Source organism: Cheilinus undulatus, linkage group 9, assembly GCF_018320785.1.
Source record: "Cheilinus undulatus linkage group 9, ASM1832078v1, whole genome shotgun sequence".
Classification (NCBI taxonomy): domain Eukaryota; kingdom Metazoa; phylum Chordata; class Actinopteri; order Labriformes; family Labridae; genus Cheilinus; species Cheilinus undulatus.
In genome coordinates this window covers 5886522-5910013 of record NC_054873.1, presented here as the reverse complement: position 1 = coordinate 5910013, position 23492 = coordinate 5886522, and the positions used below count along the sequence as shown (strand labels likewise).

The following is a 23492-nucleotide window of genomic DNA, read 5'->3' as shown; positions in this document are numbered from 1 at the left end:
GTGGCGCTAGCTTTCAATGCTAGCCACGCTGTAGAGAGTATATCAGGCTAACGTCACACCCACTCTTCTTTGTGTTCTCTCATCTTGAGACTAGTATTGCCAATTCTAAATATAGATTTACGTTTAATCGACTATATAATTATACCACTAAGAACATCCTAACTAATACTAGCTCAGTTACACGCAGACTGTCTCGTGTTAGACTGCGGTGCGTTCATGGTCTACCGCAAACTGTAGGATGGATTTGGATTGGTCACTTGGATCGGTGGCGGCAGTCAGATATCCGATCTGTTAATTATGTCCATATCGGACCCAATACCGATATTGGATCGAATCGGTCCCATCCCTACTTTTTATGTACTAATTTCAACTTAAGACTTTTTTCATGATAACCCAACTGTTTTAGAAGACAGTAATGGATGCATCTACTCACATTTTAGACGACAGTTTGGTTGTCATTACTTTTCCTTCAATGCTGTGAGCTCATAAAGAAAGAAACGTCTGGTTGGTGATACTACTCAAGCTGCTCACTCTGATTTAGAATTGATGGTAGTCTGAAGCAGCCTGAGCTGATATCAATGATTCAGAATCAGTGAGTCTCTAATCTGATTCAGAGCAATCAAATAGTTGTATGAACACCCCACACTTGAGGATTATCTGGAAAAAATAATTAGTGTGTGTAGTCAGCCAAAGACTGACTGACAGGAGAGATGATCAGAGGAGCAGAGTTTTTACCTCCATCGTTGTTACAGGGACTAAAGTACAGGCAGAGTTTCTCAGTGAAGGAGCAGCCAATAAAGGAGTAGATCAGAGCTGCAGTATCAACATCGTAAAAGGAGACCACACCCTCCTCATAATCCACAAACACCCCCACCTTCTCAGGACCAGACTTCAGAGAGAGACGGTCTGGTGGACTAGCACAAGCTTTGTACTCATTTTTGTTCCTCAAACATATCACCCAGAAACCGTTCCTAGGAGACAGTGTGATATCTTCCTTCCTGTTGACCGACTTCCTGGCCACTCCTAGATCCCACTTAGTCTTCCCTTTAACCTGAACCTCGTAGTAAAATCTGCCTGCAGAGAAACTCTGCTTTGCTAAGACACAATTATTGAAATCAAATCTATTTTCACTTTGTGGGAGATTCTTCTTCATGTCACCGTGTTTGACCAGTTTTCCATCATCAGACAGGATGAGTTCAGGATGTGCGGTATCAGGATCAAGGGTCACATTCACCCGAAACTGCTGGACTCTCTTCAGCTCCGCCTCACAGATCAGCTTCTTCATCTGTTCACTGATGGTCTCCTCCAGCTGGTTCAGAGCTCTCCTCACAGTCCCCTCATATGAAGGTGGATGGACTCTGACTTCAGTCCAGTCCTTGGTGGGTGGAGCAGCGTTCAGAGACGTGAAGTTCTGGAGGAGTTGGAGGTGGTCTTCAGAGCGTGAGATCTGCTCCACCTCAGTGCTCCTCTTTTCTAGCTCAGAGATTTCCTGTTCCAGCTCTCTGATGAAGCCTTCAGCCTGGTTCTTTGTCCTTCTCTGTTTCTCTTTGACTGAATCGATGAGTCTGTTGAGGTTTCTCTGCACAGTCTCTATCAGAGCGCTGAAGACCTGAACACCTTCTGCTATCTCTCTGTCTGCATTCTGATCACTGAGCTTCACTGAGTGTTTGAGCTCTTCAATCTTCAGTCGTCTCTTCTGGATCATCTGATTCATTTTAGCTTTCGTCTTCCCCAGCTCGGCCTGCTTCTCACACATCCTGCTCTCTAGACTCTCCACAGGGTCGACCAGCTGATGTTTCTTCATGGTCAGATAAAGCTGCAGCTGAGCTGACTGTCTGAACTGAGCAGCCATCTCCTTGATGAAGGTGTTCACCTTCAGCTCAGGCCTGCTTTTGAAGACCTCTTTACAGTTGGGACAGCGATATGAGGCGTTGACGTCCCAGTGTTTAGTGATGCAGTTCTTACAGAAGTTGTGTCCACATGGTGTGCTGACAGGATCAGTGAAGACATCCAGACAGATGGAGCACAGGAACTGATCTTCAGTCAGCAGACAGTTAGCAGCAGACATTTCTACAATCAGAGGACAACAGAAGAGGGGATAATGATCAGTAAAAATGAATGTGAAACTCTGAAGGCACAGCTCCTGTCCGACTCAACGCAGAAAGAAATTTCATTTCAATTGTTTTACCGTGCAGTAGAGCGTCAATCTGGCCAAACTGATTCTGACTGTGGACTCCAACCTTACTGTTTAAAGCAGTGCTTCCCAATCTTGTTTCCTATCGGCCCCCCTACTCATATCTAAGAGAAGCTAAGCCTATACCAATTGGGCCCATACCAAGCATGTAAATCAGAATACAATCATCTTCACACGGGCAGAGCAGTCTGTATAATAATTATACAGTGCCAATAAAAAGTACTAACCCCCTTAGATGTTTGGCCCTTTTATTGATTTTATAAATCAATCATGTTCAATGAAATTTTGCTCTTTTTTTTTTTTTTTTTTTTTTTTTTTTACAAAAAAAGACCCTAATGAAAACTGTTTCCTTAAAGTAAAATCAATCAATAAAAATCTGTAATGTAAAACATATGATTGCATAAATATTCACTCCCTTTAAATTGACTGACCTCATTCAACAGAGGTGCAGCCAATTTATGCTAGTAGTCTCATATTAGTGAAATGGGGATCACCTGAGTGCAGTGACTGTGTCTCGGTGATTGTAGTATAAAGACACCTGTGTCTGGAAGGTCCAGTCACTGGTTAATCAGTATTCATGGCTACCGTTGCACTATGAAGACAAAAGAACACTCCAAATATCTCAGAGAAAAGGTTTTTGAAAAGTGTAAGTCAGTGAATGGATACAAAACAATTTCCAAGGCACTGAACATCCTCAGAGTTCAGTTAAATCCATCATGAAGGAATGAAGGAATATGTCACATGTGTAAATCTGCCTAGATCAGACCGTCCTCACAAACTGAGTGAGTGTGCAAGAAGGAGACTAGTGAGAGAGACCACCAAGACACCTATGACTACTCTGAAGGAGTTCCAAGCTTCAGCAGCTGAGATGGGAGAGACTCTGCAGACAACAACTGTTGGCCGGGTTCTTCACCAGTCAGAGCTTTATGGGAGAGTGGCAAAGAGAAAGACACTGTTGAAGAAAACTCAGATCCAATCTGGACTAGAGTTCACCAAAAGGCATGTGGGAGACTCAATGGTCAGGAGGAAGAAAGACCAAAATGGAGCTTTTTTGGTCACCAGACAAGACGCCAAACACTGACATCACCATAACACACCATCCCCACTGTGGAGCATGTGCTAGAGAACTACAGCTGGGGAGAAGATTTATTTTCGACTAAGACAATGAGCCGAAGCATACAGAGAAAGCTACACAGAAATGGTTCAAAAACAAGTGGAATGTTCTAGATTGGCAGATCCCCATGCAGCCTGGCAGAGCTTGAACACTTTTGAAATCTTTTTTCACTGGTTCCTTACTACGCTTGTTTTGCTTGTGTATCATCTTGGTCTTTTTTTCTTGTTTGGGTTCTGATGTTTGTTCTTATATTTGCCTCTGCCTGTGTCAGAGTTCTTTATAAACCTTTGAGTTGAAAAGAAGCACACACATCAGACGGGCTCAGTCATTCAGTCTTCTTGGTGTTCCCTGTTACAAAGTCTAATCTCAGTGCAGATAAAGACACTTCCTGTTGTCCTCTAATAACACTCTCCCCAAGACTTTCTCCACCTGATCAGCCCCGCCCTCTTACTGACAGTGATATTGTAAACATTTCTTTCTGGAACAAGTTCCCGTCAAAAGTTGCCGTCACTTAAGATCGGCTGACCCTCAGGCCGTTAACTAATTAGGTTAGCAGGTCAGGTTTTTAATTTTTAACTTAGTGCCTAAGTCTTACAACCAGAGTTTTTATCTGATTTTATTTTAAAAGTTTTAGCGTGTATTTCCATCCTTACAGGCCTCCCGATCGTGGTGTTCTGAGGTCTCTAGCTAGCCTGTGGTGAGTTAGACAACAGCTCCTGCTGTTACAGAGCAATTGACACTGATTCGGGAAGTGGAATTCACCATGCAAATCCTCCATAGACATTTTGTTGGATCCTAATTGCATCTGTTTTAAGGCATCAACCAAGCCAAACAGAATCCTGAACACTCACGACTATTAAACATTTGTTTTGGTTTTAAAACATTGTTCAGACACTGAAAAGGCAATGGACAAGACTGTGTACATATTTCTATATGTGGATGAAAAAACTACATGTCCCACAATCCATTGTGATTAATTTGATTTGTTGTTAAGGATAGTTTTTAAAGCTTTTAAACCTTGGATGCAACCTTTTTCTACACTTATTTATTTTAGAGTTTACATTTAAATGATAATTTTCTAATATATTTTTGTATGTATTAATTAATTTAAAGGCGGCATGCATTCTCATCATCAACAGTTGACACACTTTCTTTGTGGGCATGGCAAACGTTTCCACGGTTACAGGAGATCCCACCAATCAGAGGCTCTGCTGTGAAACTCTAGGATTGTCAATCCATTATGATTCCATTTACTGTGATTGGTAGTATTTCAGCCTTTCAAGTGGCCTTATCTTTCTAGTGTTAAGATCTAAATGATAATGTTGTTATATGTTGTAGTTTGGGGATATATATGGAACCATGTATAGTCGTCTTTAACAGGTGACAGTTGTTGTTCAAGGGTACTTTAACATTTCCAGCTCAAGTCTGCTTTTAGTCTCACTCATTAACTTGGGCTAAAATGTGTTGTTAGTGATTTTTAAAACATTTGCAGCATGAAACCCAATGCTTTCTTATTTAATTATGTTGCTATTGCTGTCATCTAATCTCCCACCATTCAGACTGGACTTGTTTTCCCCCAAACACAGGTGTGGCCAGTCGGGTGCAGAAAGTGGCATCAGACTGCTCTTATCAATAAAGGTCAGAATTCACTGTTGCATAAGTTCAGCTTAATGACTTCATTAGCAATAAAACAATGAGAGCACATGCAGACTAGATCAAACTATATGATCCATCTAACCCAGTGGTTCCCAAAGAGGCTGTGGGTTAGGGTTAGGGTCATGGGTCATAACTGGGGGCGCAGCAAGGCAAGGCTAAGCAACACCAGATTTTTAAACCTCCAAATGTTTAGATTTCTAGTTTGTGCTGAATTACAAAAAGGAAAAGGAATTGGCAAGAGTTGTGAATGACGGTGGGTTTGTCTTAGGTTTGCATGTTTTTACAAGCTGATACACACGGTGACAGGTTGGGGGGCTGAAAATATTTTCATCTGCCAAAGGGGGCAGAATGAAAAAGTTTGGGAACCACCGATCTAACCCTTTCTCTTGGGATGTTGGTTAAAGAGTCTGCCCGTGAAAGTACACTACATAGTTTAATGACCTTAGATATAAGGAGCCTGGAGCATCTGATGCTGTATTTACAATGCAAATAAACCAGCTTATGCTAATTCCCAAAAATTCACAACCAGACACTTTACAAAGAGGGCAGGTCTAGACCCAACATTAACTCTTTCATTATAAAATCCCCTTTTTAAACTCCAAACATTTCTGACAGATAAAGTCAGATTTACACATGAATTTTACTTGAAACATCAAATTAGAGCATTGAGGCCTTAAAGGGCCGTGTACTCACCTGTAGTTGGAAGCGACTCTGCCAGAGAGTTGAGAAAAACTAGAAGGATTCGGCGCAGCGGTCCTCAGAGAGAATAAGAAGACTCTTTGTGATAGAAGCTCTGCTTCACACTAACATTGACTTTTCCAGGAAGTAACCTGGCTTTAAAGCGTCTCAGGTGTTGCTCCTCCTCTCAGGTTTTATTGCTTCCCTTTGGAAACACCCAGAAGAAACTTCCTTTACTTCATGACTCATGACGTGACTGTAATCTACCCATCAGATGGCGATTATTCTGACAGGAAATGAGAAGATTAAAACAGTGCATTTAGAATTGACTCTTTGTTCATACATTTTTATGAAAGAAACAGAATCCTCACATAGCACCCACATGACATTTAAACAGACAAATATTTAAAGGAAAATAATGTAACCCCCTGGCCCCCCTTTAAAAATATCACACTTTTCCTCTTAAGGCTCTTTTAGGTCACCAGATACATTTAAGAATGTTAAACATGAGGAAAACAAAATCTATTTTTTAAAATCTTTTACTTTATTCCTCATCATGTAAATAAAAAGTGAATTTATTTTCATAATTTTAACCCTTGGTATAGTTTATTTACATAATGGCACTTTTTTGACCGAAAAATATGATTTCCTATTTGATGAACACAAAGTGGGGATTTTTGTGTGGGGATTACCAGTCTGGGATTTGTCAATGATTAGCAACAACTTTGATTTAGATACATTATTAGTTTTTGTGCACTTGAAACAACCCCACACTTTTCCCCCTGCAGCCCAAAAAGGCATACTTTAAATAAATAACATTCAGAAATAATGAAAACATGATACACTAATATTTTATTCCAATAATTTTATCAGCTTTTTGAACTCTGAAATAAAATTGATTTCAAACGTAAATATTTTATTTATTCATTTATTTTCTTGCAGGCAGGTAAAAGTATACGATTCTGTTCCTGGCTAAACTTCTGACTACTGCTACCCATGCTATTTTAGCCCTAATGGAACTTTTTCTGGCAAGACTGGAACGTTGGGGACTTTCTAGGGTATCTAAAGATTAAATCCACACCAGTAACTTAGATACTCAATGTCTTGTTATCTATTTTTTTTTAATCAGCTTGACCATTTCTGTTGCTAGCAGCTTATGCTGACTGCCATTCTGTCTGCCTGAATAGCACAGAATACAGAGACAGAGAGTCTGTGATGTGGCCCTCTGTGTCTCTGCAGACAGGAACTGTTTTGAATAAAATCTCAAATAGAATCAATAAAAAAGAAGCACAGTTTCTCTTTTTTGTGAATATGACCGTATTTTGAAGTCTTTTTGTTATGAAATGATTATTGTTTGCTGTGTCACACATACAATTTATTTTGTCTTTATGTGAGGATGATACCTTTACAAACTCATAAGAAGGCAGCCCCTCAACCCTTTAAACATTATTATTATTATTATTACTGTTAAACGGTGTGATCCATCCTATTAAAGAAGTTTAATCCATTTAATGTGCTCTTAAGATATTTTTCTGCATGTCTTTTTTGTTAATCCTCTAAAGATGAAACCACAGGCAGAAGGCTCTACTAAGTGGATTAGGTGTAGTTCCCACATTCGCCACGTTAGCCCTTCTGTCTTGGCTTACTCAGTATGAACACACGGTTGTAGCAGGAAGCTGTGCAGCAGCATGGCTACAACAATGTGCTCTTCAGTTTGTGAATATTTTCAGGTAAGCAGATTTAAATCATTTCAGAGACAGTTTTATGTAAGAAGAAACCGTTTGTCACAGGTAGAGTGGGAAAGTTGGCCAAATATTACTGAGGTTAAGCTATTGCTTCACTAAGCTAGCAGCTAGGCTAATTTCTACCGTGATCTAGAGAGCTAGTGACAGAAGTGTGAACGATGTGTGTCTGAATGCCTGTTAAGTTATTGCAGATGTGTGGTTATGTTAAGACAATAAGACCAGGTGAGATATAAGGTTAAAATAACAAAACCCTGAGCTATAGTGATGTCAAGACTAAAGTCTACACCCCACTGATCCATGAAGTAGCCATGATTTACCCATCAGTCTGTGACTGTTTTCACAGGAAATAGGAACATTTGAATAGTGCAGTGAAAAATGACTCAAACAAACTCTCTGTTCAAATATCTTTATTAAGGAAAACAGAACCCTCACATTGCATCCATTTACTCATTTACCATTTGCTTTAAACAGAAAACAATTGAAAGTAAATCAATTTAATATAAATGCCTTCATCACAGCCTGCAGTGTCCATAGGAGGGTCACTTATTCCTTATGAGGTGGTGAAACTCTCTTTCCATCAGAGAACTAAATGAACAGAATCAGAACAAACCAGTTCCCACCTCCACCCACCCTGGGCCCTCCTAAAGAGGGCCACCAGTCTCCATATGTGCACAGTTTAATCATTCAGCTCTGCAGAATGGAAGTCAGGGTGCACCAAATCCTGATTTACACAAACATTTAAAGACTATTAAAAGCATGAAAGCCAAGTAAGGACAAGTTTACATGGGTTTTTTCTATTTTAAAAGAAAAAAGAAAGCAAAAACGTGAGACCATCAGTATCAGTAACTTCTGATGAGACACAAAAGGTTTAAATTTGACATTTACCCGAAGACATGTATATCGTAAAACACCAAATAATAGCCCAGGCGTTTATTTGTCTCAATCACTTAGCAGACCAGGCGTTTATTTGGGACCAGGCGGCTATTTGGAACAGGCGTTTAATTCCTTTCTCACAAAAATCTTGCTTAGCAAAAATTGGAAAATATGGTAAATTTAATCAAACTATTTATTTACACCAGTATGAATATCACCTTTACATTCTTAAGACAAGATTACAGTACCATAGTTATACTTTTGTCTTCTTCTGTCAGCTCAACACTCTCTAAACACTTTAAATACTGGTAAGGAACTAAACAAACATAAAGTTTATGACAGACAGTTTAAAGTTAATGTCGTACTTTTTATTTTTTGGCTGCACCGGGCCATGGCGCTGCTATCTCACTTGAGAAAATGAGCAAGGGACAGGGGTGCCCCAGCCAATGAGGAGGCTAGTACTCAGCCAATCAGGCTCAGGTCAGAGGGAGCGTTCCTATTGGCCGCTGTAGCTTCCGTATCTCAGCTCAGTGAGAAGTTGATTCAATGGTGGAATTATGGCGGTGTTCGGTCTTGTGTAGAATTTGTTCATGATGAGATGAAGTGTTTTCTTGCCTGTGATTCGGCCGTTGATTTCAGTGGAAAAGCAGAGCAAAATCACTCCTCAAGCGCTTTGCCACCGTGAGTATTAAATTCAGCGGACATTCTCACCCGCGAGGAGGCACGTAGAGAGAGGGGCGGAGCTACAGAGCTCAAACAAGGAGAAGAACAGGAAGGGAGGGGGAGCTGTGAGGTGATTCTATACGGTTCTCATCTGATGTCAGTCACATATTGGAGCTGTACATAAATTACACCCGGCATTTATTTGGAACAGGCGTTTATTTGTCAAAATGTACTGCCTCACCCAGTGGTTAATTGGGACCCGCTGGTTAATTGGGACCCGGTGATTATTTGGTGTTTTATGGTAAAAGCCCTTTAATACATACAATGCCAGATCTGATATGAGCTCACGATTCTATGAGACGTCTGAGTTATTAATTTGCTCATGAATACACTCCATTTTCCTGATGTTGCTCCTTAAAATTAAAGGTCTTTTATAATAATAAGAAGCAGAGACTTTTATTGTGAAGGTATTAGCAGAAAAAGAACGTGTCTGTCGTTAAATTCTCAACTGATCTGTAGTGAAACGGTGGCAGCAGACAGCAGGGACTAACGGCTGCAGTTTTGAGAGAGACAAAGCCACAGCTCACATCTATCAATTAAACAAATAGCCTGCACCCACGGTCTTTTTTTTTAATCATTATTATGACATTGTATCCCATCATTCTGAGTTTGAATTTTTGAATTTCATTTTTTTATTTATACTTTCTTACTTTTGTCATGATTTTGAGTCTATATCAAAGATTTTTTTCCTTATACACCTGACTTTTCAAATATAATTTTGACTATTAATCTCATAATTTTATCTCTTAAAATTTAATAATTCTGACTTTTCTCATAACAATGACCTATTATCTCAAAATTCCAACTTTTCACGACGTTAATGTGACTGTTTTTTTTTTAAATCATAATTATGGCATTTTTTTCCAGTAGTTCTGATTTTTATCATAATGACTTTTGATCCCATATTTCTGATATATATATTTTTTCAATTTATTCTTTTTTCAATTGATTTTGCCCTTCTCCCTCAAATTCCTGACTTTTAAAATATAATTAAATTTTCACTATTTAGCTATTAATTTTAATTTCCTAAGATTTAAAAATTTTGACTTTTTCTCATGAGTATGATTTAAAATCTTAAAATTCAACCTTAGTGTCATAATTTTGACTTTTTAACCCATTACTGACTTTAAAAAAAATTATAATTATGTCATTTTATCCCATAATTCTGGATTTTTATCTCATATTAATTTTAATCTCCTAATTCCAACTTTTTATCTCATAATTCTGATCTCTGTATGATTTTGACTTTATATCTAAGAATTCTGACTTTCCCCCTCATAATCCTTTTACACATAGTATGATTGTTAATCTCATAGTTTGAGTCTTTTATTTGTAATTCTGAACGTTAATTTTTCTTTTTAAACATCATTATGACTACCCCTCAATCCCAAATTTATGTTGCAATTTGTCTTTTTATCTCTCAGTTTTTGCTCTTTATCTCATATGTTTGACTTTTTTAAAATCATGATTGAGTTTTCCTCCCCTAGTTCAGACTTTTTTAGTCATAATTATGACTATCTCATTATTTTGACTTTCTATCATAATAATGACATTATTTCTCATAATCTTGCTTTTGTTTCTCATTGTTTGGATGTGTATGACAAAATTTTAACATACGACTTTATAAGAGGACAATTTAGTTGTCTTTCCTCTCCCTGCCATGCTGTGAGCTCATAAAGAAAAAAACGTCTGGTTGGTGATGCAACTGAAACTGCTCACTCTGATGGAGAATTGATGGCAGTCTGAGGCAGCCTGAGCTGATATCTATGATTCAGAATCAGGGAGTCTCCATTCTGACTGAGAGCAATAAAATAGACCATAGACTTGAGGATTATTGGGATGATAATAGTTGCCAGTCAGACCTAAAATCAGGCTCAAAGTCAGCTAGTGTGTAGTCAGCCTATGTCTGACTGACAGGAGAGATGATCAGAGGAGCAGAATTTTTACCTCTATTGTTCTTGCAAGGACAAAAGTATGGGTAGAGTTTCTCAGTGAAGGAGCAGCCAGTAAAGGAATAGATCAGAGCTGCAGCATCAACGTCATAAAAGGAGACCAGACCCTCCTCATAATCCACAAACACCCCCACCTTCTCAGGACAAGACTTCAGAGAGAGACAGACTGGTGGGCTAGCACAAGCTCTGTACACATTTTCATTCCTCAACCATATCACCCAGAAACCGTTCTGAGGAGACAGTTCGATTTTTTCCTTCCTGTTGATGGACTTCCTGACCACTCCTAAATCCCACTTAGTCTTCCCTTTTACCTGAACCTCGTAGTAAAATCTGCCTGAAGAGAAACTCTGCTTTGACAAGACACAGAGATTATAAAATCTCCCTGAACTGTCTGGAAAATTCTTTTTATCACTGTGATAAACTTGTTTTCCATCATCAGACAGGATCAGCCAGGGATTCGCTGTATCAGAATCAAGTGTCACATCCACCTCATACTGCTGGACTCTCTTCAGCTCCAACTCACCAATCAGCTTCTTCATCTGTTCACTGATGGTCTCCTCCAGCTGCTTCACAGCTCTCCTCACAGTCCTCTCATATGAAGGTGGATGGACTCTGACTTCAGTCCAGTCCTTGGTGGGTGGAGCAGCGTTCAGAGACATGAAGTTCTGGAGGAGTTGGAGGTGGTCTTCAGAGTTTGAGAGCTGCTCCACCTTAGTGCTCCTCTTCTCCAGCTCAGAGATTTCCTGTTCCAGCTCTCTGATGAAGCCTTCAGCCTGGTTCTTTGTTTTTCTCTGCTTCTCTTTGACTGAATCGATGAGTCTGTTCAGGTTTCTCTGCACAGTCTCTATCAGAGCGCTGAAGACCTGAACACCTTCTGCTATCTCTCTGTCTGCGTTCTGATCACTGAGCTCCACTGAGTGTCTGAGCTCCTCAATCTTCAGTCGTCTTGTCTGGATCATCTGATTCATTTCAGCTTTCATCTTTCCCAGCTCAGTCTTCTTTCCTTCATATTCATCTTTCAGAGGAACAACACTGTGATTCTTGTGGTCTAAAACTGTGCACATCATGCAGACACATCTCTGGTCGTTCTTACAGAACAGCTCCAGCAGTTTGTCGTGCTTTTCACACATCCTGTCTTCCAGGTTCTCCACAGGGTCGATCAGCTGATGTTTCTTCAGACCTGACATGGTCACATGAGGCTCCAGGTGAGTCTCACAGTAAGAAGCCAGACACACCAGGCAGGACTTCAGGGCCTTCAGTTTGGTTCCAGTGCAGACGTCACAGGGAACTTCTCCTGGTTTGGAAACTTGTCTCTCTGAGCTGCTGCTGCTGGATTTCTGCTGAGCTGACTGTCTGAACTGAGCAGCCATCTCCTTGATGAAAGTGTTCACCTTCAGCTCAGGCCTTTTTATGAAAACCTCTTTACAGTTGGGACAGAGATACTTGGCATTGACGTCCCAGTGCTCAGTGATGCAGTTTTTACAGAAGTTGTGTCCACATGGTGTGCTGACTGGATCAGTGAAGACATCCAGACAGATGGAGCACAGGAACTGATCTTCAGTCAGCACAAAACTGGCAGCAGCCATGTCTACAATCTGAGGACAAGAAGACGGTAAAATTGAAAGTTTTAGCTTCTCTTTCTTTAATTATTTGTCAAATGAAGGCAGGTCATGAATGACTGGTAACTGTTGTTGCTGGTGGCCACATACCTGGTCTCTACCACTGTTATGGTAAAATGTTAGTGAGGGTACAAATAATAACATGGAACTGAATATTTATTATTTCAAAAGAGCTGTTTTCATTAGTCAAGAATGGTATAACAGCATTTATGACACTTTTTCACTTCTGGACTTCTGTTCTCAAACGACAGTGTTGTCATTAATCAGCCCTTTAGGTTTAACAGACAGTACGATACTGTCAGTGGTAACATTAGCATCTTCAGCTCTAATCGTTAGCTTGTTTCCAGTTATGGCTATAGCCACATAGCTAGCCTATGACATTATCACTTAATGTAAGGCTGTATTTCAGACCTTTAGTTATCTGAGGTTACTATTACCACAGTTTTATTCCTGCATGTCCACGTTCTTGATGTGTTTGCTAGCAGCTATAAACTCACTGATTCTACTGCGTTGCTATGTGGGGTCACTCTGGAGGAAGACAGGCCTGAATAAAGAAATGAACACTGACATATTTAGTGCCTCATAAAGGGTTAAAATTTCTGGATAAATTTGGGCCATGAAGGATCAGTCTTGCACCAAAAATGAGCGAGATATGAGCAGCCAAGTTATTTGCCCACCGGCAACAAAAGCTGCTACTTAGACTAGAGTGACCAGGCGTCCCTGATTTTGGGAGAACGTCCCTGGCATGTGCTGTCCTGAGAAATGTCCCTGATTTTACCTTGAAATAAAGAAAAAAACGTCCACAGTTAAGTTGATGCTGCAGCTGACAGCTTCTTCTTCTTTTAGACTGAATAAACTTCCCCCTGATGTATTTCAAACCAGTCTGCTGTTAAATATCAGAATATGTTCACTGTTTTGTCCCTAGTTCTATGTGCAGTTAAGTGGTAAAATAAAATGAGGCATTTCCTGCAAGAAGTCTATTGCTACTTCAAAATAAAAGCCTGTTTGTGTTTTACAGGCTAAATGCTTTTAGTGCACAGAAAATCTCCAAGAGTACCTGGATGCGGCTGAGGACCTCCATGTCACACCGGAAGTTGGAAAATCGCCGCCATATCTCGTTTTTTAATACCGGAAGTCACTTGAACTGTGAACATCTTCGTTGTTTTCTCTGTGTGACACCGCCATATTATTTTTTGCAAGTCCGTCACATATGGAAATACAAGTAGACGAAAAATACACAAGTTTAACAAGCGCAGCTATATAAATTAATTTTAATGAATCAATTTATGATCCAAGTTCACGTATCAAGGAGCACAGACATAATATGCCATAGGAGACTGGCTGGCTTGCCTAACATTGACATCGCCACCACATTGGCAGAGGCAAATCTGCTACGTCATTCAATACATCAGAGAAGGATTGTGCAAGTTTTTGGAGAACAAACAACGAAGAAGACATTCAGTTAAAAATGACTTCCAGTATTAGAAGATGAGATATGGCGGCGCTCGTCCGACTTCCGGTGTGAAGTGGAGGTCCTCAGCTGCATCCAGGTCCTTCTTGAAAACCTGGGGAATATTTTATCCAGGGATAGAAATATTTTACTCAAAAACAGTAAAATTTACTCTTTTTGCATTTAGTCATCACCAGCCACATCTAGAGTTGGAGACCAGAACAAATTCTGCTGAAGTAAAACTTTAAACACAACCGCTCAAGTTTTACTTCAGACACTTTTACAAAAACATAATACCACACATCTGATTTAGGCTGTTTGTGTTTTCTGGGTTATTCTAGAGACATACAAGATGAAGTTATAATAAATAACCACAAAACCTTCATTTTTAAATGAAAATCACATTTTCTTGCAAGGATCTTTTATCTTTCTTCCCTTTATAAAATGAGTCAGGAATTCAACATCATGTGACAGGAAGTACATGGAGACTGTTTTTTATGAAGACTTCTTCCCAAGGTGTCTGCTTGAATTTCATTGATAGAAAAAACATGCAGAAAATTTAATCATTTATTTATAGAAGGGAAATGACAGTCATGAGCTTTGGACACTATTGTTATCAGTGGGCTTTAAGGAACCCTGCATGATCAGACAAGTTCATCTTGTTGGATAGATGTTGGTGCGCTGCGTGTCTTACGCATGGAGGATTTTGAGTTGTGAAGTCTTCAATGTTTTCCTCACCATGAGTGGTTATCCATCGAACTAGACAGGAAAATGATGACACAGAGCCATATTTACCTTGTTGTTGCAAATATTTACGTCCACATCAGTAGAATATGTTTGAAATCAGTTTTTCGATGAACCGGATGAAGGCCCCGAGCTAAAATGTGTCTGTTTAATAAAGTTGTTCCCTAAACTTCTACTATTTATAAAGCTTTCTGTTTCCTTACAGTTCAAAATGTTGCAGATAAAGTATTAAAACACTTCTGGTTTTGCTTTTCAAAGTAAAAGCCCACTTCTGCATTTCTTTGGAGGAACTCCCTTGTATGTACATAATGGTTTTATTTTGAAAAGCTATCGGCATACTTCCACTATACACTGAATCCAATCACTTATAGAGAGTTTTGAGGTAAAACTTAGGAGGAATGGCAGCTTTGACAGCAGGGAGACAAAGCTAACACACAGCAAACTCGTGTCTGGTATGAAAGCTGTTATGGCAGCAACAGCTGCAAGCAGAAAAACCATCTGAAAATGGTTACTGCATAGGAACGGTGGGGAGCGCTGCGGTTAAGTGATGTCACACACTACCAGTGCAGACCAAAACCTGACTCATCTGGTGAGTTTATAAGCTCAAATGTTCTCAAAATGCAGATATGTAGAGAGTGTTTTTAGTTTAAAATACATACAAGAGATACAAAATTATCTCCAACAAGATGAACTTGTCAGATCATGCAGGGTTCCTTTTAACACTGTTGACTGGAAACCCCATCCTTTCACATAAATCAAATGTTGTAAGTGACTCTTTATATACCAGTTTCCTGTGCAGGTCATGTGACTGAAAGCTACGAACACTGGGTCTGAGTCATAGTTCCTGTTTTAAGGTCAGGGCAGGAAACTCTGAAGTTAGTTTAAATTAAACTAGCTTTGATTGAGTATTGTCTAGCTAAATATCTGTTATTTAACTTTATTTTTGTACAACTTTTTCTATTTCTAAGTTGTTTTGTGTCACAGGAAAAATGAAAACGTGTTTTTAAATGATAACACATTTCTATGGTATGGTAGCTGAGTGTGCACTAAAAACAGATGTAAAAACCAGCACTCACCTGTGTTTACCTGTAGATATGCTGTTGTTGAGAAAAACTTGATGATTTCAGTTCAAAAGGAGAGAGAGAGTTCTGTCGACTGCTTCTTCTTGGACTGTGGCTCACTCAAAATTTCACTTTCATTTCTGAAATTTAACGTCTAAGCCCCTCCTCAAGTGTTCCTCCTCCTCAGTGTAGCTCTGTGAGGGAGGATCTGTTATGTCCATCCATCCATTTTCTATACCCCTTATTCCGTTCTGGGTCGGGGGTCGGGGGGACTGGAGCCCATCCCAGCCGTCATTGGGCGAGAGTACACCCTGGACTGGTTGCCGGTCAATTGCAGGGCTGACATATAGAGACAGACAACACATAGAGACAGACAACCAGGCACGCTCACATTCACACCTACGGCCAATTTAGAGTGATCAGTTAACCTAATGAGCATGTTTTTGGTGGTGGGAGGAAGCCGGAGTACCTGGAGAGAACCCACGCGTGCACAGGGAGAACATGCAAACTCCACACAGAAAGGCCCTGTTTGGGAAGCGAACCAGCAACCTTCCTGCTTTGAGGCAACAGCGCTTTTCAAAGCCAAAAACAGCTTTGGTAGAACATCAGTCTTTTCTTAGTGTTTATTCACAGTGGGCCTCTTTCACCAGCCTTATTCTGACATTCACCAGAGTTTTTCTAAACTAACTTGGCTTAGATATGATTGAAAATTAAACACTCTGTAAGAAGGGAAGACTTGTAAAACTATTAGAGACTTGTCACACTGTGAAACCTGTCTATGCTTAAAAAAAAGAACAATAATCCTGTGGTCAGTCAGTTATAAGACAGTTTTCTAACTTCATGTTTGTACCAGAACCAGGAGCCAGTAACACGCCTACTGGAAGTGTCTCTCCTGTCAAGAACACTAAAGGTGCAGGTGAGCTGTTCATCTAGTGTGAATACCTGAAATAGTTTGTTTGGAGTGACATCTAGAAAAAATAATTACACCCACAATCATAGCAATAGAAGATAAAGGTGTTGGACTAAAGTGGGCTGGCCTGAGCCATGAATCTCCAGGGCTGAAAATGAGTCCCACTCTGGTCCTGGTTTTGACCTGGTTGATGCTGCAGCATTCAGGGATGTGGTGATAGAAGAAAGCCCTCAAACAAACTCTCTGTTCATATATTTTTATTAAGGAAAACCGAACCCTCACATTGCATCCATAAACACATTTGACCATTTCCTTTAAACAGAAAACAATTGAAAGTAAATCTGTCTAATATAAAGGCCTGCATCTCAGCCTGCAGTGTCCATAGGTGGGTCACTTATTCCTTATGAGGTGGTGAAAGTCTCTTTCTATCAGAGAACTAAATGAACAGAAGAAGAACAAACCAGTTCCCACCTCCACCCACCCTCAACCCTCCTAAAGAGGGCCACCAGTCTCCATATGTGCACAGTTTAATCATTTAGCTCTGCAGGACAGAGATCAGGGTGCACCAAATCCTGATTTACAAAAACATTTAAAGACTATATAAAGCATGAAAGCATTAAAGTTTACATTGGTATTTTCTATTTTAATAGACAAAAGAAAGCAAAAACATGTGAGACAAGAAAGGTTTAAATTTGACATTTACCCAAAGACATATATAAAAGCCCTTTAATACATGTTCTCAGCTCATTTAAGCCTAGAGCCCAGGTATGACAGTAGAGACACATTCTTAAATAACATTTGATTATTATAATAAATGCAGTAAAATCATACAGGAATAAAGAAGCATGAAAAACACAACACTCCTTAAATTTAAAAAACTGCTCCAGCCTAAATGGAGGACTCGTCTGCTCTACTGGTCCGGTCAGCTCTACTTTTGAGTCACCAGAGACACAATCACATTGATGACAGACAGATCAGTGCTGAAAAGTCTCAGTTTGACATTTTCATCCTGCCTTTAAAGACTGCAGCCTTCATAATATTTCATTTTCCATGTCTAATATGAGCTCACGTTTCTGTGAGACGTCTGAGTTGTTAAATTACTGATGAATTCACTTTATTTTCCTGATGTTGTTCCTTAGTAATGAGAAGCGGAGACTTTTATTGTGAAGAACTGAGCAGAAATGGAACGTATCTATCGTTGGACTCTCAACTGATCTTTAGTGAAACGGTGTCACAGCAGAAGTGGTCAAAATCTGGGATTAAATGTACAACGTTTTCTATGGAAGCCCATTTCCTCCAATTAGAAATGAAACACATATAAAACAGTTAGGAATATTTTAATAGCAGTCTTCAGTTGAAATTCTTAGAATCACGATTGTGAGATAAAAAGTTTAAATTCTACAATAATAAGTCATTATACAGAGATAAAAAGATATAATTATAAAAAATCAAAATGATGAGATAAAGTGAAAACTTGAAATTTGAGAAAACAAGTCAAAACTGTGATTAAAAGTTACAATTTAAACTCATAATTTTTACTCACGATCTCCTAATTTAAATGAATCTCATGATTGAAACTTTTTTAATCATTATCATGGCTTTTTTGATCCCATAACTACGACTTTTTTTTTACCATTATAATGAAATTGTATCCCATCATTCTGATTTTGACATTTTTAATATGATTTTTTATATTTTATACTTTCTTACTTTTTTAATATGATTTAAAGTTTGTATCGAAGATTTTTTTTCCTTATAAACCTGACTTTGACCTTTTAAATCATGATTGAATTTTCATCTCCTAGTTCAGACTTTTTTAGTCATAATTATGACTGACTATCTCATTATTTTGACTTTGTGTGTCAGAATTTTGACTTCTTATCCCCAAATTGGACTTTCTATCATAAAAATGACAGTATTTCTCATAATCTTGCTTCTGTTTCTCATTGTTTGAATTTGTATGTCCTAATTTCAACATAGGTTTTTTTTAAACAACAACTTTTTTGGAGGACAGTTTGGTTTTCTTTCGTTTCCCTGCCATGCTGTGAGCTCAAAAAGAAAGAAACGTCTGGTTGGTGATGCAACTGAAACTGCTCACTCTGATTTAGAATTGATGGTAGTCAGAGGCAGCCTGAGCCGATATCTATGATGCAGAATCAGAGAGTCTCCAATCTGATTCAGAGCAATCAAATAATTGTATGAACACCACACACTTGAGGATTATTGGGATGATAATAGTTGCCTATCAGACCTAAAATTAGGCTCAAATTTAACTAGTGTGTAGTCAGCCTATGTCTGACTGACAGCAGAGATGATCAGAGGAGCCGAGTTTTTACCTCCATCGTTCTTGCAAGGACTAAAGAATGGGCAGATTTTCTCAGTGAAGGAGCAGCCAGTAAAAGAGTAGATCAGAGCTGCAGCATCAACGTCATAAAAGGAGACCAGACCCTCCTCATAATCCACAAACACCCCCACCTTCTCAGGGCAAGAATTCAGAGAGAGACGGACTGTTGGACCTGCAAGAGCTTCATACTCATTTTCATTCCTCAACCATATTGACCAGAAACCGTTCTTAGGACAAAGTTCGATACCTTCCTTCCTCTTGATGGACTTCCTGACCACTCCTAAATCCCACTTAGTCTTCCCTTTAACCTGAACCTCATAGTAAAATCTGCCTGAAGAGAAACTCTGCTTTGATAAGACACAGAGATTATAAAATCTCCCTGAACTGTCTGGAAAATTCTTTTTATCACTGTGATAGACTTGTTTTCCATCATTAGACAGGATGAGATAGGGATTCGCTGTATCAGGATCTAGTGTCACATCCACCTCATACTGCTGGACTCTCTTTAGCTCCAACTCACCAATCAGCTTCATCTGTTCACTGATGGTCTCCTCCAGCTGGTTCACAGCTCTCACCACAGTCCCCTCATATGAAGGTGGACGGACTCTGACTTCAGTCCAGTCCTTGGTGGGTGGAGCAGCGTTCAGAGACGTGAAGTTCTGGAGGAGTTGGAGGTGGTCTTCAGAGATCTGCTCCACCTCAGTGCTCCTCTTCTCCAGCTCAGAGATTTCCTGTTCCAGCTCTCTGATGAAGCCTTCAGCCTGGTTCTTTGTCTTTTCCTGTTTCTCTTTGACTGAATCGATGAGTCTGTTCAGGTTTCTCTGCACAGTCTCCATCAGAGCGCTGAAGACCTGAACAGCTTCTGCTATCTCTCTGTCTGCGTTCTGATCACTTAGCTCCACTGAGCATTTGAGCTCTTCAATCTTCAGTCGTCTTGTCTGGATCATCTGATTCATTTCAGCCTTTCTCTTATCCAGCTTGGCCTTCTTTCTTGCATATTCATCTTCCAGAGGAACAACATCATGAGTCTTGTGGTCTAAAATTGTGCACATCATGCAGACACACCTCTGGTCGTTCCTACAGAACAGCTCCAGCAGTTTGTTATGCTTCTCACACATCCTGTCTTCCAGGTTCTCCACCGGGTCGATCAGCTGATGTTTCTTCAGACCTGACATAGTCAGATGAGGCTCCAGGTGAGTCTCACAGTAAGAAGCCAAACACACCAGGCAGGACTTCAGGGCCTTCAGTTTGGTTCCAGTGCAGACGTCACAGGGAACTTCTCCTGGTTTGGAAACTTGTCTCTCTGAGCTGCTGCTGCTGGATTTCTGCTGAGCTGACTGTCTGAACTGAGCAGCCATCTCCTTGATAAAAGTGTTCACCTTCAGCTCAGGCCTTTTTATGAAAACCTCTTTACAGTTTGGACACTGAAACAGGACTTCATTTCTCCAGTGTCTAGTGATGCAGTTCTTACAGAAGTTGTGTCCACATGGTATGGTGATAGGATCAGTGAAGACATCCAGACAGATGGAGCACGGGAACTGATCTTCAGTCAGCAGACAGCTGGCAGCAGCCATTTCTACAATCTGAGGACCAAAAGTGGGTAAAAAGGGACAGTTTTAACATCTCTTTCTTTAATTATTTGTCAAAGGAAGGCAGGTCATAAAAAGTGTGGTTTTAGAAAAGTATGTGGTTATCATTTAAATGTTTCTTTTATCTCCATGTTTGGGGTTAAATCTAAACATTCTTCTTCTTTTTCAACAGTGAATTACAAATGGACCTGAAAAGATGAATTCAGAAGTTTGACAGCTACAGTACTGTGCAAAACTTTTAGGCATGTTTGGTCTAAAAATGGGGCTGAAGTAAGGCGTCGTTGTGGTGATTGGAGGACCAACACAACCCTGGTCATGCTTTGGAAGTCCACATCCGCAGTAAGGGGTGGATATGATGGGTAAGCATGACCAGGGGTACTATATCCGGATGGGTACAAGGGTTGCTGGGAACCCCTAGTCTTGCTGTGGACGTCCCAAGGGCCTGGAAACCTCAGAGGGTCTTGGGGCATATTACCAAGGATGAAAGGGCCCAAACAAAAGAGGTGCTGTCGAGCTTGATCTTGACTGCCCAGCAGCACACGTGTGTTCACGTGTGTTGAGCTTGACTCTGGCCACCCTTCCCCTACAGTCCGGGGTTGTGATGCACCTGGCCCCATGATGGATCCATAGCGCCCTACCTAAAACTCATGCACAGTACTGAATATTTGCCCTTGATTAAATTAGTTATTTAACTTATGTTTTATTCTAACATTACTCCCCCTAATAAGGAACTTCTTTTGACTTACATACCTGTAATTCCAACACTGCTTGTAGCATGTAGCAAAGATAGCAGATATCAATGTTAGCTAATGTTTGCAGGTCTGATTCACTGAGGACTGGAGGGTCACTGACCGGCTTACTGGCCTATAATTCACCTGGCTGAGCCTGGAGCTTCTCAACTCCAAAAACATTGGAGGATATTTTCTACTCAATGTCAAAATTGGGGAAACACGTTAATATTAACAATCACACACATCAATTTCCCCCCTCAAGAATATCCTAAAGGTAATTTAGTGATGAAATGGTGCCCAAAAGTCTTTAAAACTATCCATTTGTCCTGATTTTTCCTAATAGCTTGTATACAGCTTTGGCTATCCAATTTACGACATTTAACACTAAATCTAAGGCTATATATCAGACCTTAAGTTGTTTGAGGTTAGTATTATCACATGTGAGGTGCTGGAGTTTGACTGAAACGTCACAGTTTTGTTTTGGACAATATTCTGTGCTTGGTTTTTCACCGGCTTCCTGGCTCTCACAGCCACTTGACTCGTGATTCTGGGTAGGATCAGATTATGACATACAGGTAAACTGTTCAAAGAAAAGCAGTCTGGAGTATTCTCTCCTCCCAGTTGACTTTCACTGTGAGGATCGGTGTCACCGGAGTCAAATGTAAGTGTAGGGGCGGGAGGTGGCCAGCAGGGGGGAGCTCAGTTCACAAAAGGGAGGCAGAGGTGTAGGTAGGGGACTCCTTGCGTTACCTCTGGCGCTGATGGTGTTATCGGAATTGTCCCAAATTAGAGCTCCAGGGCAGATTTTAGACCCTGAATTTGTAGCTCTTTGGTGAGTTAGATTATCTTGATTTAGGCGATTGTATGTGAGGATCCTGGCTCCACGTAACCATTGGGAGATGGGGATGCGGAACCAATGGCACTGGTGCTAGGACCCAGGGGACATCAATAGTGATGGGACAGGTCTGAAGGAGTGGATGCGGGTGAAGTGTTTTGGTGAACTTTGAGCGAGATATATGGATGTCAAACACCACGAAAGATGTTTCCTGATAACAGTTTTGTCACTAACCAGTCTGAGTGGATGCCATCATCTCTGAATAACTCTCTTCTATTCCAAAAAAATGCTGAAGTTGCTTACGTGGGAGCAGTGTGTTTTATACATATATAACAATATATGTATATATATATGTTTCCTTATAAGTTAAATGGAAATGTTTGAGCTTTGATGATAAATGATGAATGAAACACAATCAAAATGATGACATTTGACATATTTTTCATCAAATTAAACTTGAATTAATTTAAATACTTCATAACCACATCATTATTTAATTCAGAGGATGTTTCTTATACCTCCACTGTAATCATTTCATTTTTGTCATCCTCTCTCCTGTGCAGGTCATGTGACTGAAAGCTATGAACACCTGGTCTCAGTCATCATTCCTGTTTGACAAGTCTCCCTGTTTTCAGGTAATAATCTGATTTTAGTTTGAATTAAAATAGCTTTGACTAAATATAATCTTTCTTGGATTACCTAGATATCCATTAATTCACCTTTTTTAACATTTTTTTCTAAGTTGTTCTGTGTCACAGGAAAAATAAATAAGTGTTTTTAAATGATAGACACATTTCTATGGTATGGTAGCCGAGTGTACACTTAAAACAGATGTAAAAACCAGCACTCACCTGTGTTTACCTGTAGATATGCTGTTGTTGAGAAAAACTTGATGATCCCAGTTTAGAAGGAGAGAGAGAGTTCTGTTGACTGCTGCTCCTTGGACTGTTTCTCACTCAAAATTTCACTTTCATTTCTGAAGTTTATCGCCTAAGCCCCTCCCTGAGTGTTTCTCCTCCTCAGTGTAGCTCTGTGAGGGAGGACCTGTTATATCTGTTTGGTAAAATACTTTTCAAAGCTAAAACCAGCTTTGGTAAAACATCAGTCTTTTTTTTTTTTTTTTGTTATTTTATTTGATGCTCAGGGTTTACAGTTGATAACAACTTACATCATTTTGGGTCATTAACATAAATGTTGCACGAGGGTAAAACATCAGTTTTACTTTGTGTTTATTCACAGTGACCCTCATTCACCTAGAGTTTTTCTAAACTAAC

The 23492-nt window shown here is 39.8% G+C and overlaps 3 protein-coding genes across 3 annotated transcripts; all 3 read right to left on the bottom strand.

Moving 5' to 3' along the window:
* Positions 1 to 670: 670 nt before the first annotated feature.
* Positions 671 to 2068, bottom strand: LOC121515691 (E3 ubiquitin-protein ligase TRIM21-like). The gene has a single exon (XM_041796594.1). The coding sequence runs from the start codon at positions 2066 to 2068 to the stop codon at positions 671 to 673; it is 1398 nt and encodes a 465-aa protein (XP_041652528.1).
* Positions 2069 to 10318: 8250 nt separating this feature from the next.
* LOC121514560 (E3 ubiquitin-protein ligase TRIM21-like) lies at positions 10319 to 15923 on the bottom strand. Its single transcript, XM_041794711.1, has 2 exons — positions 15825 to 15923; positions 10319 to 12530 (listed from the first exon to the last, which is right to left on the bottom strand). Exon 2 carries the CDS (start codon positions 12519 to 12521, stop codon positions 10884 to 10886), a length of 1638 nt encoding a protein of 545 aa, XP_041650645.1. The 5' UTR covers positions 12522 to 12530; positions 15825 to 15923; the 3' UTR covers positions 10319 to 10883.
* Positions 15924 to 19008: 3085 nt separating this feature from the next.
* On the bottom strand, positions 19009 to 20637 carry LOC121515479 (E3 ubiquitin-protein ligase TRIM21-like). The gene has a single exon (XM_041796275.1). It carries the CDS (start codon positions 20635 to 20637, stop codon positions 19009 to 19011), a length of 1629 nt encoding a protein of 542 aa, XP_041652209.1.
* Between the last annotated feature and the right edge of the window lie 2855 nt (positions 20638 to 23492).